This window comes from Vanessa tameamea, chromosome 9, assembly GCF_037043105.1.
Source record: "Vanessa tameamea isolate UH-Manoa-2023 chromosome 9, ilVanTame1 primary haplotype, whole genome shotgun sequence".
In the NCBI taxonomy this organism is placed as follows: domain Eukaryota; kingdom Metazoa; phylum Arthropoda; class Insecta; order Lepidoptera; family Nymphalidae; genus Vanessa; species Vanessa tameamea.
The window spans coordinates 9,034,872-9,050,677 of record NC_087317.1 but is presented as its reverse complement, the minus strand read 5'-3'; the positions used below and the strand labels follow the sequence as shown (position 1 = coordinate 9,050,677).

At 30.6% G+C, this 15,806-nt stretch overlaps 1 protein-coding gene across 1 annotated transcript; it reads left to right on the top strand.

Annotated features, from left to right (window-relative positions):
• Positions 1-10,908: 10,908 nt before the first annotated feature.
• Positions 10,909-15,369, top strand: LOC113394980 (WD repeat domain phosphoinositide-interacting protein 3). Its single transcript, XM_026632485.2, has 6 exons — positions 10,909-11,098; positions 11,216-11,497; positions 11,573-11,724; positions 12,868-13,071; positions 13,223-13,460; positions 13,962-15,369. The coding sequence occupies exons 1-6, from the start codon at positions 11,032-11,034 to the stop codon at positions 14,063-14,065; spliced, it is 1,047 nt and encodes a 348-aa protein (XP_026488270.1). The 5' UTR covers positions 10,909-11,031; the 3' UTR covers positions 14,066-15,369.
• The last annotated feature ends 437 nt before the right edge of the window (positions 15,370-15,806 follow it).

Below are 15,806 nucleotides of genomic sequence, written 5' to 3'. Positions count from 1 at the left end.
TAGTAATTTATCCGTATGAAGAAAGAATTCGAAATTTAAAACCTGCATGAGAAAAAATTGCAAAGGTCTTTTCGACCTTCGATCGCAACGGACGTATGAAGCCATAAAATTACGTTTTTAAACATATAACTAGTTACGATTGGTTCCGCACACGGCGTTTGTAGAAGAATCTTTATTATTAAATATTATATCGAAATTAATTTAAAATTACATGGATTCGAATAAAGAACAATGAAACAATTCGTTTCTAGTTACTCGAATATTTAATTTCTCAAGAAATAAAATGAACTTAATATGAGAAGTACAGGTTAATCATAAAAATAATTACGTGAATTACAGAGCTGGTAGTTAGTCGTATCTCCTGTATATTAATAGAGTAAGCAGATTTTTGCCCCAGTAATTATGGGACGATAGCTGCATATAAAAAATCGGTTATGGTCTCATTTTGAAGAGCTCTAGCTGTAGATATACAGAAAAAAAGGATTCTTGATTGAAATTTACTAAATTGATACGATTTAACGAAGAATTAATTTTATAGAGCGGTTACTGGTCGGTTAGAGAGCGGTATATATAAGAAAAAAAAAATGAAAAACATAAACAAAAATTAAAGTTAATTGCTTTCGACAAACTCCAGTTCTAACTGAACTAATGTATGCTAAGTATTTCATATTAATTTTTTTAATTAGAAATTAGCTCTGTCTAACTGTATGTCTCACTGCCTCTTGCTCTTTGACGGCCAAACCAGTTAACCTAATTCAATGAAATTTTATACAAAGTTAGCTTGAACTCCAAGGAAAGATGTAGGTTCCTTTTTTACACATAATAAACGACGACCAAACCCTAAAAAGCGACCGAAGCTATCAGTCTAACTTATTATTTATTAATGAGATATTATATATTTTTATAAACGCCTTATAAAATATCACGATTAACTTATAAAACCGTGTCATCAGTCATCACATTATTATATAATATTATATTATTCATTGAATATGATTCATCTAGTGATGATAAAACTAGAAGAAACCTGCATGCACCATGTGGAAGAATTTCATATGATGCATTTCATGTAACAATCTCTTGATAGCAGGGCTTTGTGTAAGCCCGTCTGGGTAGGTTTAACTGTCACTGATTATTCCTCCGCCAAACAGCAGTACTTATTATTTTATAGTATTGTTGTGTTCTGGTTTGAAGGGTGAGTGAGGCAAAAGGGACATAACATCTTAGCTACCAAGGTTGGTGGCGCATTGGTATACTCTGAGGAATGGTTATTATTTCTTACAGCGTCAATATCTATGTGCGATGTTGGTGCACTTACCATCAGGTGGCCCATTTGCCCGACCGCCTAACTATTACATAAAAAAAAAATACCACAACATACGGGAACCGATGGTGGAATAATTTCCTAGCATTCCTCTTTAAATGCAAGAAGAAGAGAAGTTTGTGTTTAATTATTTGTTGATTTAATGATTCTTACATAATTATGTTCCAAATCGTTCGACTCGATCAAGTATACCTTCGTGGATATATTTTGAACTGCAAAATTTATTTACCTTTCGTCGTACTTCAACCCTCACAAGTAAATGCTCATTAAAATGTGGGATCTTAGTTTCCTCTAATATTCTTTTCATTGAAATTGATCTAGCATCCTTTCACGCTTTCTGACTGAGCCACCGCTTTAGAAACGATAAGCATTCGCAAATAATATGAACGTTTTACGATATTTTCCGCCACAAACTATAATTCATTTTTTTTTTTAAATATATGCATAAGTGTTTCTAAAATAAATAAATTAATTAAATATTTATAAAATCTATTATTTTTTTACTTTTTATAATAATTATTAAACTTATTTATTAATTAATATATTCAATGTATATTTAGACAATAAAATGCAAAAAGAAGCATTTTTAAAATTACATGTTTTTAAATATTAGATGGTAATTAATAGTAAGAATAGAATTTATGTTTTATGATTACATACTTAAATAATAATAGTTATAGGGCCATCATATTTGTATAGTATATAAATACCTACATATGTATATAATAAAATGAATCCGCGTCTTCGCCGGGGATATTGTAACGGATTAATAGTATATTATGAAAATTAATTATTATTATTTTCATATATACCTATACAGTATTTTTTTATGTAACCCTATCGCAGCCACCTACCGGGTTCAACACAGGCCATCCGTGGACCCAATTAAGCATATATTAAAATTAAATTAAAATCGGTCGAATTGTTTTGGAGAGTTTACGTACATACATACATAAATACATACATACAGGAAAGTATACATAAGGAAGTTCAATCATTACGTATAGCCTTAATGCTATTTGTTAATATACTTAATTTAAATTTCATAATTAATAGTCATCGAGGTAACCCTCTAATATCGCCCAGTACATACGTATTTGCAATTATTTATTTAAATATAAATATATGGTAATACCAAAATTATTTGTCTTCGTCTTCTAAAAACTAAAATGTTTAAAAAAAGTTATGTAGGTATTGTAAGTATAACAAACCAATTAGTCTGCGTCTGTGGAAAAAGCAGCTCGGTAAAGTTTTTTCTTTCGACTTGTTTCATAAATATCATTTCTCTTAATATTACTGAAATTACATAAAATTACTCATAAATAAATTGGTTTTGTGGTGATAAAATAATTGTTAACTAAACAAAAAATCAATCCAGTAAGTTTACCGACTTTAACACTTTCTGATACTTCAGACTTTATCGTTTACAAAAAACAAATCTTTCCTCTTTCATCTATCCCATAGGACTGGTAATTTTTTCCGGGATAAAATGTAGCCTATGTCATTCTTTGACCCCTAAACTATCACTATGCACAACCTCACGATCCCTAGCTCTGAAAAACAAAAACATATCCATCCCACGGGAACCGTACCCTTTTCCTCCATGAAAAGTGCAGTGAACCTACTTGCTATTCCAGACTATAAACTGTCTCTGTGACAAATTTCATCCAGATCCGTTAATCCATCCATCAAAATTTTCGCATTTATAATATTACAGATATTCAGGCTCACTTGCGATGAGTAGAATTGTACGAAGGCACCCGTAAACGTCAAACATGGCCGCCCGTTGAACTGTCATGTGTTGAATTTCTTTTTTTTATGTGATAAACAAACGGTTTTTCGGGTTTTCTTGGAGGTTTCCAAGTCGTATCGGTTCGGAAAAATCGTCGGCGAAAGCTGGTTCCACAGAGTGGTTGTGCGAGGCAGAAAATGTCGTAAAAATCGCGCTGTTGTGGATTTCGTATCAAAATATATCGACTGTACGAATTTTGCGAATATATGTTATCCACTCAGAAATCTTTATTTTTAACGCTCTATAATTTTGGATAGGTTTCAATCGGGCATATCGTAGATCTTCACAAAATTATTAATATCCTCCTGTATAGGTGGCACTTGGCTTAGCGATATTGCTTTGTTAGACCAAACATTTGGCCGGGCGTATTCATTAATATTGCTAACACGACATCTACGCATGGATACTTCTATAAATAAATGAAATGTGCCAACATAGCATAACACCAATGCTGTTAAGCTGATTCTTGAAACGATGGTGTGATTTTGTGCGTGCGTGTGGACTGTCAAAATATAAATATATGAATATTATATTTTTTTTACATAAGCAACCTGTAAATTTCCCGCTGCTGGGCTAAGGCCTCCTTTCCCTTTGAGGAGAAGGCTTGGAGCATATTCTACCACACTGTTCCAATGCGGGTTGGTGGAATAAACATGTGGCAGAATTTCGTTGAAATTAGACACATGCAGGCTTCCTCACGATGTTTTCCTTCACCGCCGAGCACGAAATGAATTATAAATGCAAATTAATCACATGAAAATTCAGTGGTGCCTGCCTGGGTTTGAACCCAAAATCATCGGTTAAGATGCACGCGTTCTAACCACTGGGCCATCTCGACTCATATTATATCGAATATTATATAAAAATATAAATATATATTTTTTTAATTATTTCATATGTAACTCAAAACTGCCGACTGAGCGGACACATGCATTTAGTATTGGCCATGTTTATGCAAGTTAACCAAACATAACTATTTCACACTGCCATTATAGAACTATTCATCGACAGAACTTTATGAATTTACAAGCTTCTTTTTTACTTGAAATGTTAGTTTGTGTAGTGTTTTTAAGTTAATCCATATATTGAAACGATAGTTATTATCCATGTATGATTTTGACGTATGACGTTCTTCCATTCACGTCTGGGTCACGGACGCGGGAATATTGTAAGTGCACCGCGCTTTAAAGTTAGGTAAAGTAACGAACGATTATCCTTCTCCTATCCTAAACTTAATATCAACCATTGGCTCGTGTTTTTCGTGATGACCAAGGGAAAACTCCCAAAATAAAAGTGGGTTTGAGAATAAGAACCCGGATTTTCGGATTTCGAGATAACTCCTCCTTTTCTTTCCCTCTTAATACAGTCCTCTTAGCATATTTTAACACTTTCTGCCTCATTACATGCTGAATTTAAACCCTTTAAATTTCTTCTTATATTACAGAGTTTAAATCGTACATGTTGGTTCAGATCCGATAATAATGTTAAGCTCCAAAACTCTTCAAGGATCAACATCGCAAACGCGAAATTTTATCTACAAAATTAAAAACTTTTATTTATAAAAAAAATTACACTATTTGCTAACAAAACTATATTTTATGATATTTATTTTGGTGATAAGCTATCTTAAAATATATTGATATTAATCAATACAATTCGTCTTTAAAAATGTTTTATCATAATCAAATTAAAGAAATTTATGTTTACATTTTGAAAGTTAAAAATAAAAAATACTGCGCATATTATTCTGCAATCGATGTATTTTTTTTTGTCATTAACGAGACAGGAACGTAATTAGATGAGAATAAACTGCTTGGTAATGGCTCTGTAGCTAAAATGGAGTCCAGTTAATGTTTTCACGACGAAAAAAGCATAAAAATAAAATAAAATATGAACTTCTTAAAATAAAATTTGTATTATTTGGTGTATTAATTAATGTTTTGCATGAATTTTCGGAAATACAATGATAATTGTTGAAGATATAAAATAATACTGACTGAGGAGCTTTACTGGCGTGCGCGTAAAGCAAAAGTGTTATATGTTTTATCTATCGTATTCGTAAACGTTGAAAGCCGAAGCCGGTCCCGGTAGCTTGTAAGTATTGAAACTAATAACAAAACAGTAAGAGCAATAAGAGCATACTTAGCTGTTCTCTGGAATGAGTGAGAAAATGGAAGAAAACTCAAGTCAAGTATAAAAAGTCCGCTTAAACTGCGAGGAGTTGTTAAGCACACTCCATATGCAACTGCAAACTGAATTTAGCTAAAAAATTTATATTTAAACGGCATTTGATTGCGAGTCATTTAATTGTTAAATAATAATTGATCTATTAGTAGCCAAATTGTCAACGCCACCATCGTATTCACAAATTATAATGATTTCTCGGTCACGAGCGCACAATTGCATCGTTTGATCGGGAGGCAGATGTTTGCTGATCTAATGGCATTTTCAATTTGCATTCAAATTCCTGGACTCGCATTGCTGAACTGCGCGGGACGAACGACTGAATGCCGAATGCCCTAATGCCCGAATGCTCGGATACTCGAATGCTCCAATTCCCGAATCGGATTATCCCTAACGATGCACTATTCAGCAAGACTACAGCATCGGTGTTCATTCTCTCGCAGTCTACTATCTATATATAAAACCTTATAATTTAAATTAATTAATAATCCTATCAAATATCCTGTAGTTGTATATTATAAACCAAAAGTAAGCATCATATACACAGTTCCAAATTTAGAATTGAGTCGAGGCAAAGGTTACAAAAACTATAATATTTAAAAAAATTGGTGAATTCGGAAATAATATTTTCGTTGAGATATCCCATTGGGTATATATCACTATTAACATAATTTATTTTCAAACAAGATAGAAATAAAATATTATGTCTGTATTAAATAATAAATGTATGTATATTTATTTATTGACCACATTGATTTAGTGGCTACAACTTGAAATATCCCGAGTTATTTAGTTACTTGATTTTTATGTTAATAATCGTACAATAGCAAATCAGAGTGAGGAAATCAATAAAATTACAATTCTGTGACTGGACTATAGTCCTTAAATAGATCATAAAGCCGTCGGTTCTGTGTCCAGTTTCTCTCCGGTCGTGTCGGCCACTCGGACATGAGTGAGTTAATAGTGTACACTCGTGTATGCGCACTTGGGCACTTGTGCAGTTCATCTAGCCCTTGATATTAGAACATAATAATTTGAGTATTATCAAACTAAATTCAAGAAAGTTTTGAAATGTATATGTATATATATTAGCTGAAACTGTGGCTTTATCCGCGCGAAATTTATAAAACACATATTTCCAAACCCTGTTTTACCCACTTAGAGTGAGTAGTATTTCGCTTTTATATACATATATAGATATATTAATTACATATATTTAAAATATTGAAAAAATGTTATCATTCTATCAATCTATATTCTTCTTTTGTTTTTAAATTAAGAAAAGTTTAAACAAGTTAAACTTATACTAGTGAGTGGGTTATACTTTATTCAAAATATTGAAGATTGAAGAAACCTATGACAGATTTTGTTTTGATATTAATTTCATTGTAAGCTGCAAGTCACTCATCTACATTTGGCGCCAAAGTGATTAACAGTATATATAGTATGAATTGAATTACATATATTTATATCACATATACATACATACATACATAAACAGCCTGTAAACTTCCCACTGCTGGGCTAAGGAGAAGGTATGGAGCATATTCCACCACGCTGCTCCAATGCGGGTTGGTGGAATACACATGTGGCAGAATTTCGTTGAAATTAGACACATGCAGGTTTCCTCACGATGTTTTCCTTCACCGCCGAGCACGAGATAAACACAAATTAAGCACATGAAAATTCACAACGCAAGGCACCACGCCTGCCTGGGTTTGAACCCGAAATCATCGGTTAAGATGCACGCGTTCTAACCACTGGGCTATCTCGGCTTATATCACATATGTTTACTAAATTCATAATAAAATTATATTTATATTATTTTATAAAAAAATCGCCTTATTATTTATGAGGCAACAAAGTGCCATAATAAGTGGCTCACAGCCATAGTGTAGACTGCAACAAAAACAATAACTGCAAACTGAATATCTTTCCAATACATTAAAATTTCTCTAAAGAGAGGCAAAGTAATCCTCGTGAACGGATAGCTATGAACAAAAGCTTTTGGACGTGCAAAATTAAAGTGCACCCGAGCCGCAGTATTAATTAGTACTAGGTATGGTTTTTTATCGTCTGGTCGGTGAAGACGAGATTGCAACAGGGACCGGCGACGATTAATAATTACTTAATCTACCCTGCGGCTGCAGGAAAATTGCCTCTTCGATTTAGTGCAGAAAGTCTTAATAACGTTTCCTGTTGAAATTTTGAATGCAACATTTCAAAGTATCTTTAAGTTATTTTTTTAGTTTAAGTCAGTGCTTTGAATTGTACATAGGTATATATAAGAATTTTTTTTATATAAAATGTACTTCTTAGAATCTTCCTTAGCGCAAAAGCATCGTTGGTAATTTTTACGCTAGCATTAGAATTTAGATAAACAAAATCGTATAGGAATTAATAATTAAGTTAAATTTTAAATAGTACTGCAGTCATGCATTTATATAAATTTATATTATAAACAATTACTAATTAAACAATAATAATTGAACGTAAAGCCATAATATAAAGCCTTAAAAGATCAACACGTTTGTCGCATTAATTAAAAAACAGCCACAAACGCAGTAAATATGGGCAAAAAAGTTGAATGAAATATATATTTTAATAAGTCTTATTAAAAACTAGTTATATATTATTTAATATGAAACTCGTTCTAGCATAAGTCTCAAAGTAACGTGGCGTAAACAGTTGAAAGTGAAATTAAAATATATTTTTTCGATAGTAACAAATTCATGCAACTAAGAAATAAAAGATAGTAACAATAAAAAAAAATTACAGGCAAAGAATGCCTAATTTAAGTCCACTGATTTTACCATGAAATTTCTTTCATTTAATAAAGTATGTCTATTATATACCTAAGTAAATAAAATAACCGTAACATTGAAAAGTTAACAACTTTTTTATGTGTGTGAACTGAAACCGTCACAATGGAAAAAAACATTGGCAGCCGACGGGCAACTTTGGAGGCATAGCGTGAGCGCTAAGGTCTTTGCTTTTGAGAAGAAACGGAAAGAAAAGCTCGATGCCAAGCGGGACGAGCTCAAGGCCCGACCACCTGTGCCCATACATTATCGTTATAATGTATGGGCACCTCTCCGACATCGTTATGTTGGAGAGGTGCTGACCTACAGTGAAAGTGGTACTTGTGATGCAAAACTTGGCTATATCAGTCACTTGAGAACACACAACAGAAGTTCTTACTAGTCAGATTCCAGTCGCTGTGGCCGAATACGGTCGGGATAGAATATAACTGTATAAAAGTCCTAGTATAAAAAAAAAACATTGTTTAATATAAAGAAATACTTCATGCCACAAATAAATCTATAGTTTCTTTTCATTATTAGATACATTTGTCTTATATTTCATAAGATAATCTATCTATCAGTCTATATACTCCTTTGTTGCTACACATAAAGTTCTATTAAGTTTTGCTTCTAAACTATCCACGTGTATAATTACATTGTTCTTCAAAAAACACAATTCCAAGAAAACATAACAATGAAAATACATACCGCTACATAAAAGTAATGAGAATGGAAATGCTTGCGTAAAAATTCAATCATTTCAAAAGCTTTACAAAGATTTCTAACAACGGGGCTTAAATGAAATTACAGCATTGTTTCGACGCTGTTTTACTGAATGTAAGTATATTTTGATACCTTTTACATTTTAATTCTCATTCATTACTCTTATACATATTTAACTATACGAATGTCTTTTGATTTTTTTATATAAAGTGTCTGAACATAGTTTTATTTACATATATCATAATAAATATTGTGGTAGTGTGATGTAATTACAGTAAGATCGAATTATTATTATTAATAAGCTATTGATCCGAGGCGTATTATTTTGTATTCATTTGCTAGTAGTTACCTAAATCTGACCATGTGAAAACTGTGATGTATTAGGCTATAATAACTTTTTTTTATAGCTAGGTAAATAATAATTATTGTTTACATGCTACTTGTACCAGTACAATTAAAATATAATAATAATAACTTCAAATTGTAGATACTATAATTTCAAGTAATGAATTGGAAAAATATTTTAAAATTAAAATAACAACATACAAAAGTCGCGACGTCTAAAATCATTTATGTTAATAGCTGTTTATTAAAAACATTATATTATTAAAAAAATACTAAAGTTAATAAAATTTAAAACAGACACTTTGCTGTGAATAATTATTTAATTGGTCTACTACCTACTATCAGACGGCGAAAATTACGACTTACGAGTGAGTTATAATTGCCACCCTACAGTTTCACTAAGCTCACTGAGTAACGTGGGACAGACACTAATATAGTCGAATGAGCGTCGGGAACAGTTCGTCTGAGAGATGGCATGATTTATTTACTACTACTATTATCTATGTTGTACCTTAAAGTCTATTCTGCATAATAGTCCAGTCATTATATATAAAAAAAACAGGCCGAGAAATGCAAATAAACCGAGAACATATCCAAAAATTAGCCTTCTCTGTTCATTTACATTTCCAAATGTATATAATAACTGGACTATAATAAGTTAGTACAATCAATTTAATTTCTGAGTAGCTTCTTTAGAAAAGGCATATCTAAGAAGTCTAATGATGTTGTAGACACTTATTTCATGTTTTTAATAACTAATGATATCTCTAAGCTTGCTAGAGTGCGACAAATACCAAAGAACTCATTAGTGTATACTTTAACCTTAAATAACCAAAAGGACGTTAATCACGTGAATGCCAAACTACACTAATGTAGGTACTACACTTATAGGCTGTAGTGCTATGTGGTTTAGTGGTACTATAGATAATTTAATTTTGGTTAGCAAAAGGTCAAGGTGCGCTAGAATTAAAAACTACAAAAAAAAAATGTTGCGGTCTAATATGTCACAATAACCCTACAATGAAACCAAGAGTATCTATATTTATTATTTATTTTTTTTATTTCAGTGTAAGCTTTGTGTTTGTAGTTCTACCCGGTAAAAATCTATAGGCTGTATAGAATAGGCTTGGCTTGGAATACAGTGTAAGCAAAATGTTTGAGAAACATATTTGCCATCCTTGAGGTTTAAGCTTGTACTGTAGAAAATTTCATCAAAATCGGTTCAGTGGTTTAGCTGTGAAAGCGTAACAGATAGATAAATAGACAAAGTTACTTTCGCATTTATAATTAGTACAGATTTTTTATCTTATTTTCTTTCGATTCAGAATCAAATTTAGGTTCTAAATAGACATTTCTAGAGAGGGTAAAAGTTTTGAGCGGCAAGCGCCATCTAGGAAACATTTGAAAAACGACTAAGAAAGGTTTTTGCTTATTTAATAAATTCAACTTTTATTATTAAAATTTAAAAATAATCTTTTAGATTATAAATTATTTATCAAACATAAGTAACTTTTTTAATAAACTATTACCCATGATGATAAAAGGAGTGGTAGTTGACTTGTTTTTTTAAAGATAAAAGCAGTAGACGTGTTAGTAAATTAATATTTGAATAAAATAATAAATCTGTTAGATATTAAATTAATTAAGTGTTAGTACTTCATACATTTTTACTCTGTACCTTGTTCTAAAACCATTTATGTAAACTATAATCTGTTCTAGAAAAAGATTTGTTTATTATTAACTAAACGTCAACATGTTTGTCTATTATCCATCCTGTCAAATTGCCGCAAAGTCGAACTATGATTATTTAAGATTTTACTTGTTTTTAAAAGTGTAATTTAAGATTTTACAATTTGACCATGAATTTGTCAGAGGAAAATAATTTTTCAAATGGCCTTTTATATGTGGGCTTTAATCAGGACCAAGGTAATAGCTGATTAAATTGTGAGACGTCGAAAGTAATTGCATACCTACTTTTTTATTGTCTGGTGATGATATTCTTTACAGTTATTTCGTAAATTTTTTGTTTCGAAATTGTTACAGGCTGCTTCGCTTGTGGAACGGAAAATGGCTTTAGAGTGTTTAATAGCGATCCACTTAAAGAAAAGGAACGTCAAAATTTCGCAGAAGGAGGACTATCATACGTCGAAATGTTGTTTAGGTGTAATTATATGGCGTTAGTCGGTGGTGGCAAGACTCCCGTGTATCCTCCAAACAGAGTAATAATATGGGATGATTTAAAAAAAGATTCTGCAATATCCTTAGATTTCAATAGCCCTGTTAAAGCTGTGAAATTGAGAAGAGATAGAATCGTCGTTGTTTTGGGTAAATGCTGTTTAGTTAAAGGTCTATCTTTCGTAATGACGGACAAAGAATAATTGTGATTAATTTATTTTGCAGAAAATTTGATTAAAGTTTATACATTTACTGCACAACCCCAATTACTGCATGTGTTTGAGACATGCCAAAACATTCGAGGGCTCTGTGTTGTATGTCCGAACAGTAACAATGCCCTTGTAGCATATCCTAGTCGTAAAACTGGACATGTTCAGGTAAGAAAACAGTTTTTCTAGATTTTTTATTAATACATTTTAATTAACACACTTTAAAACAATATTAATCGCAGACCCGCAGTTCAAGAGTTGATGTAAAATTATTTATTTATTTATTAATAAGTGTGTACATAAATAAATGCAATACAAAAGTGAAACATAAACTGTATCAAAAATAGAAAGATTACCTGTAGTATTCATTTTATTTTAAAAAGGGTAATACATGCTTCTCTAATTTTACATTACTGCTTCAACCTGTATATATATATTTGTATTTTATCTGTATGGGACCTTCCAACTCTAAACCACATCTTAGATAGGTAAGAAGCACATCTTTAAAGCCTTGTTTAGAACTTGATCTTGGAAACAGAAGCGTTTGGAGGTCCCCCAAGACCATAGACATGTGGAAGGCCACTCCTTTAGTCTGCCACACATCAAGAGTTCCAAATTTTTTTAAAAATATGTAATTTTTAATAAAACGTCAATTTAAAAAAAGAAAAATCTTGCATTTTTAAGATATTACCAAATTTAACTTATTTAGTAATATGATAGACTAAACCAATCAAAATAAATAATCATTATCAGATAATTGTTTGTTATTGTGTAATGTTTGGTCAGAAACAAATACTTCTTATATAATCAAATAAAATAACTTAGTAACAATATACTCTAATTATGTATTAGTAAATAGATAGATACAGAGTTGGTATTGAGATATTAAAAAAAAAGATAATCTTGCTAGCCTCCTCATATACTTTGTTGAAAATTATCACTGATATTAACCAGTTTTGTTTATGGACCTACCATACATAAACAAAACTAGTTCTTTCTTGAATGGCAGATGTGATGTTTAAAATTAATCTTAACAAATATTTTGAGTATTCTTCAAGAAATTTGATATTGCTGTCTTTAAATAACAACCACTATAACAATCTCAGTATTTTTTCTGTTTATCTTAATAAGCTAATTCTCTGGTAATTTCAATGGCAAGAGATATTTTTAAAAAGAAATAAATTTTGTAGCATTTATTAGCCAATTATATTAATGAAGTAACTTATTTAATTTGAGGAGTATTTTCAATTTCTTACTATGAAATGGCTGATATAATATATATATTTTTTTTTTTTCGCTGTAATATTACAGTTGGTGGAATTAAGTAGTCACGCAGGAACCAGTACTGCACCAGAAGGTCATCTTATTGCTGCACACGAAGCTCCCCTCAGTTGCTTAGCCCTTAATGTAGGGGGTACTAGGTTGGCCACAGCATCTACAAAAGGCACTCTAATCCGGGTCTTTGATACTAGTACTGGGCAAAAGCTAGCAGAATTAAGAAGAGGAGCGCATCAGGTAAAGATAATATAAAAATATATAATTATACTTATTGCCATATGCAAGCTTATATTGGAAATGAAATTATAAATTTCATCATGCTTCTAAGTTCAATAAAAACTTTGGAGTTGTTCAATGAAAAAAAAATATCATTAACTTTTTTCCCCAGGCAACAATATATTGTATAAACTTCAACCACACAAGCACTAACCTCTGTGTAACATCAGACCATGGCACGGTACATATCTTCAGTCTAGAGGATGAAAAATTAAATAAACAATCAAGTTTGGCGACAGTTAATTTCTTACCAAAATATTTTTCAAGTAATTGGAGCTTTTGTAAATTCACCATACCTAACGGTCCTCCATGTATTTGTGCATTTGGTGTGGATAAGAGTTCTATTATTGGTAAGTTGTTCTATTTTTACAAAATTTAATTGATTTTAATTAAAACAATTTTTCAAGGTAATTTGCTTAATAAAACTAATATTTGAGGATTTTTACTATATCCTTATAATATCAAAGCAAAGTCTTCTTCTTTATGGAAAACAATTTTATGTTAATTGAAAAAAAAGGAAATATACTTGGAGTATTGACAAAACAATTACATAAACATAATGAAGTAACAGCTTATAACTTCTCACAATTCTGAGCCAAAAGTCTCCTTTCTTCTTAAAGAGAAGGTTTTAGGCTTATTTCACCGTGCTGCTATATGGTTACATTTAAAATTTAACAAAATTATATTTGATTAATCTATGACATAAAGACTCAGTCTGTCAGTATCAGTCAGCAATTTACATATCACACACTTTTGTAATTGTTCTGCTGACTATTAATACACAATTTACTTAATTAATTATTTTAAATAGAATCTCAAGAAATGACACTAAACTTTCTTTTCCGTTGCAGTGATATGTGCAGACGGTTCATACTACAAATATAAGTTTAATGAGAAAGGTGAATGTACCAGAGATGTATATGCTCAATTCTTGGAGACATCGGAAGACAGATAAATGTGATATGCTATGTAATAATTTTGGAATGTGATTAATGAAATTAGCATCAAGTTAGGTTTAACCTAATATCTTTTCAATGCTTATATTGGTACTGTGTTAGATAACTTTTTTTTATTTTCAATTGTCAAATGCGCTTGTCTCTTTAAATGTGATATGCCCTTAAAGATCATCGAACAATTTGGTGATTTTAAGTGATAAGACTAGTGCATATTTTATTTTTCCATCTGTACTGTAATTAGAACTGCATAATACTTTACACAAAAAAACATGAGTAGCAACATTATTAAATTAATATTAGAAAAATTAAAAAAAATATATATATGTTAATAAAACAAAAAAAATTAATTATGTAGTTCGAATTAAATACATATCTATATTTTTTTTTAACAAACGATAATGTATACATTGTCAAACGTATCATAACATGCATTGAAAACTTTTGTGATGTAAATTCTAAATTTTAAAATGTGTCCAATAAAATATTCAAACATTTCTTATATGTAAATATCGCTTAGAGGCTGATAGTTGATATAAATAGTCTTATTATTTTCTTAACACAGTACCATAGGAATCAAGGATGTGCGTGCAAATAAGTACTGAAGTACGTTTGTTACTGCTAAGAAAAGACAAAATACTTAATGCCACGCTCATGCTTGATTTTGATACACATTTGTATATTTATAAATTGTTATTAATGTATTTAAATAAGGAAATTTTATAAGAATTAGAAAAAAAATATCACTATCAAATATCATTTCGTATCAAATTCCTACCATATTATATCATTTTTTAAATCTTTAAGGATCTCAAAAATATATTTCGTTAAAATTAAATTGGAAAATTTTAGAGATTTAACTTGTTGTAATTAATTGATTAGTTAGAGTATTACAAAATTATGTATTATTGGTTATTTGTAAACTAAAAGCTTAATGCTGGAGTTATTATAATTTAGTGCCTTAGATTTGCCTCTGAGGGCTACCGAGACATTGCTTTACATGCGATTTATTTACATTACTTTAAAGCTGGATCATTATTATTATTTTTATAATTAGGATACACATACTTGAAAAAATTTAGTAATGCGATCACAAAATACATATTTGTACCAAATTTTCTTTGTCACTTTATAATTAATTGTAGTTTAATTTTAATTATTTAATATATTATTTCATTTTATTTTCAGACAAGCATACAATTAATTGATATTTTACAAATTATTGTTATAATTTTTTCATTATGCAATGACCTTGTTGTAATCGAGAACTTGTAATAAATAGCGGTAAGCATTTTATATTAGACAACTGTGTTTTATTATCTGTGGAACAAATTATTTCGACCATTAAAATGCCGTTACGTTCAAATATGTTTTAACGCCACAATTCACTGTGATAACGAATTACATAATTCGTAATAAATTTATACTTATTATATTTTAGTCACTGGCTGTATCGCCCTTTAAATTTTTCCTTTCATTCATCAGTCTGGCCCCAGGGTATCAAAATGTGATGTTATAATATAATCTGTCACCTTTAAAAAATCATACTGTTGGATCCTGAGATTCAAATAGACTTTATTTATAATTATGAATATTAGTTCAAGCTCAGACACGCACTTTTGAAATATTCGACTAATTTGACATTGGATTTGATCTCGGTTAATTATGTAATAATTCTGAGTAAGCTAATGTAACAAGCTCGCGGCATCAAATATATCAAATCCCGAGGTTGGTGGCGCATTG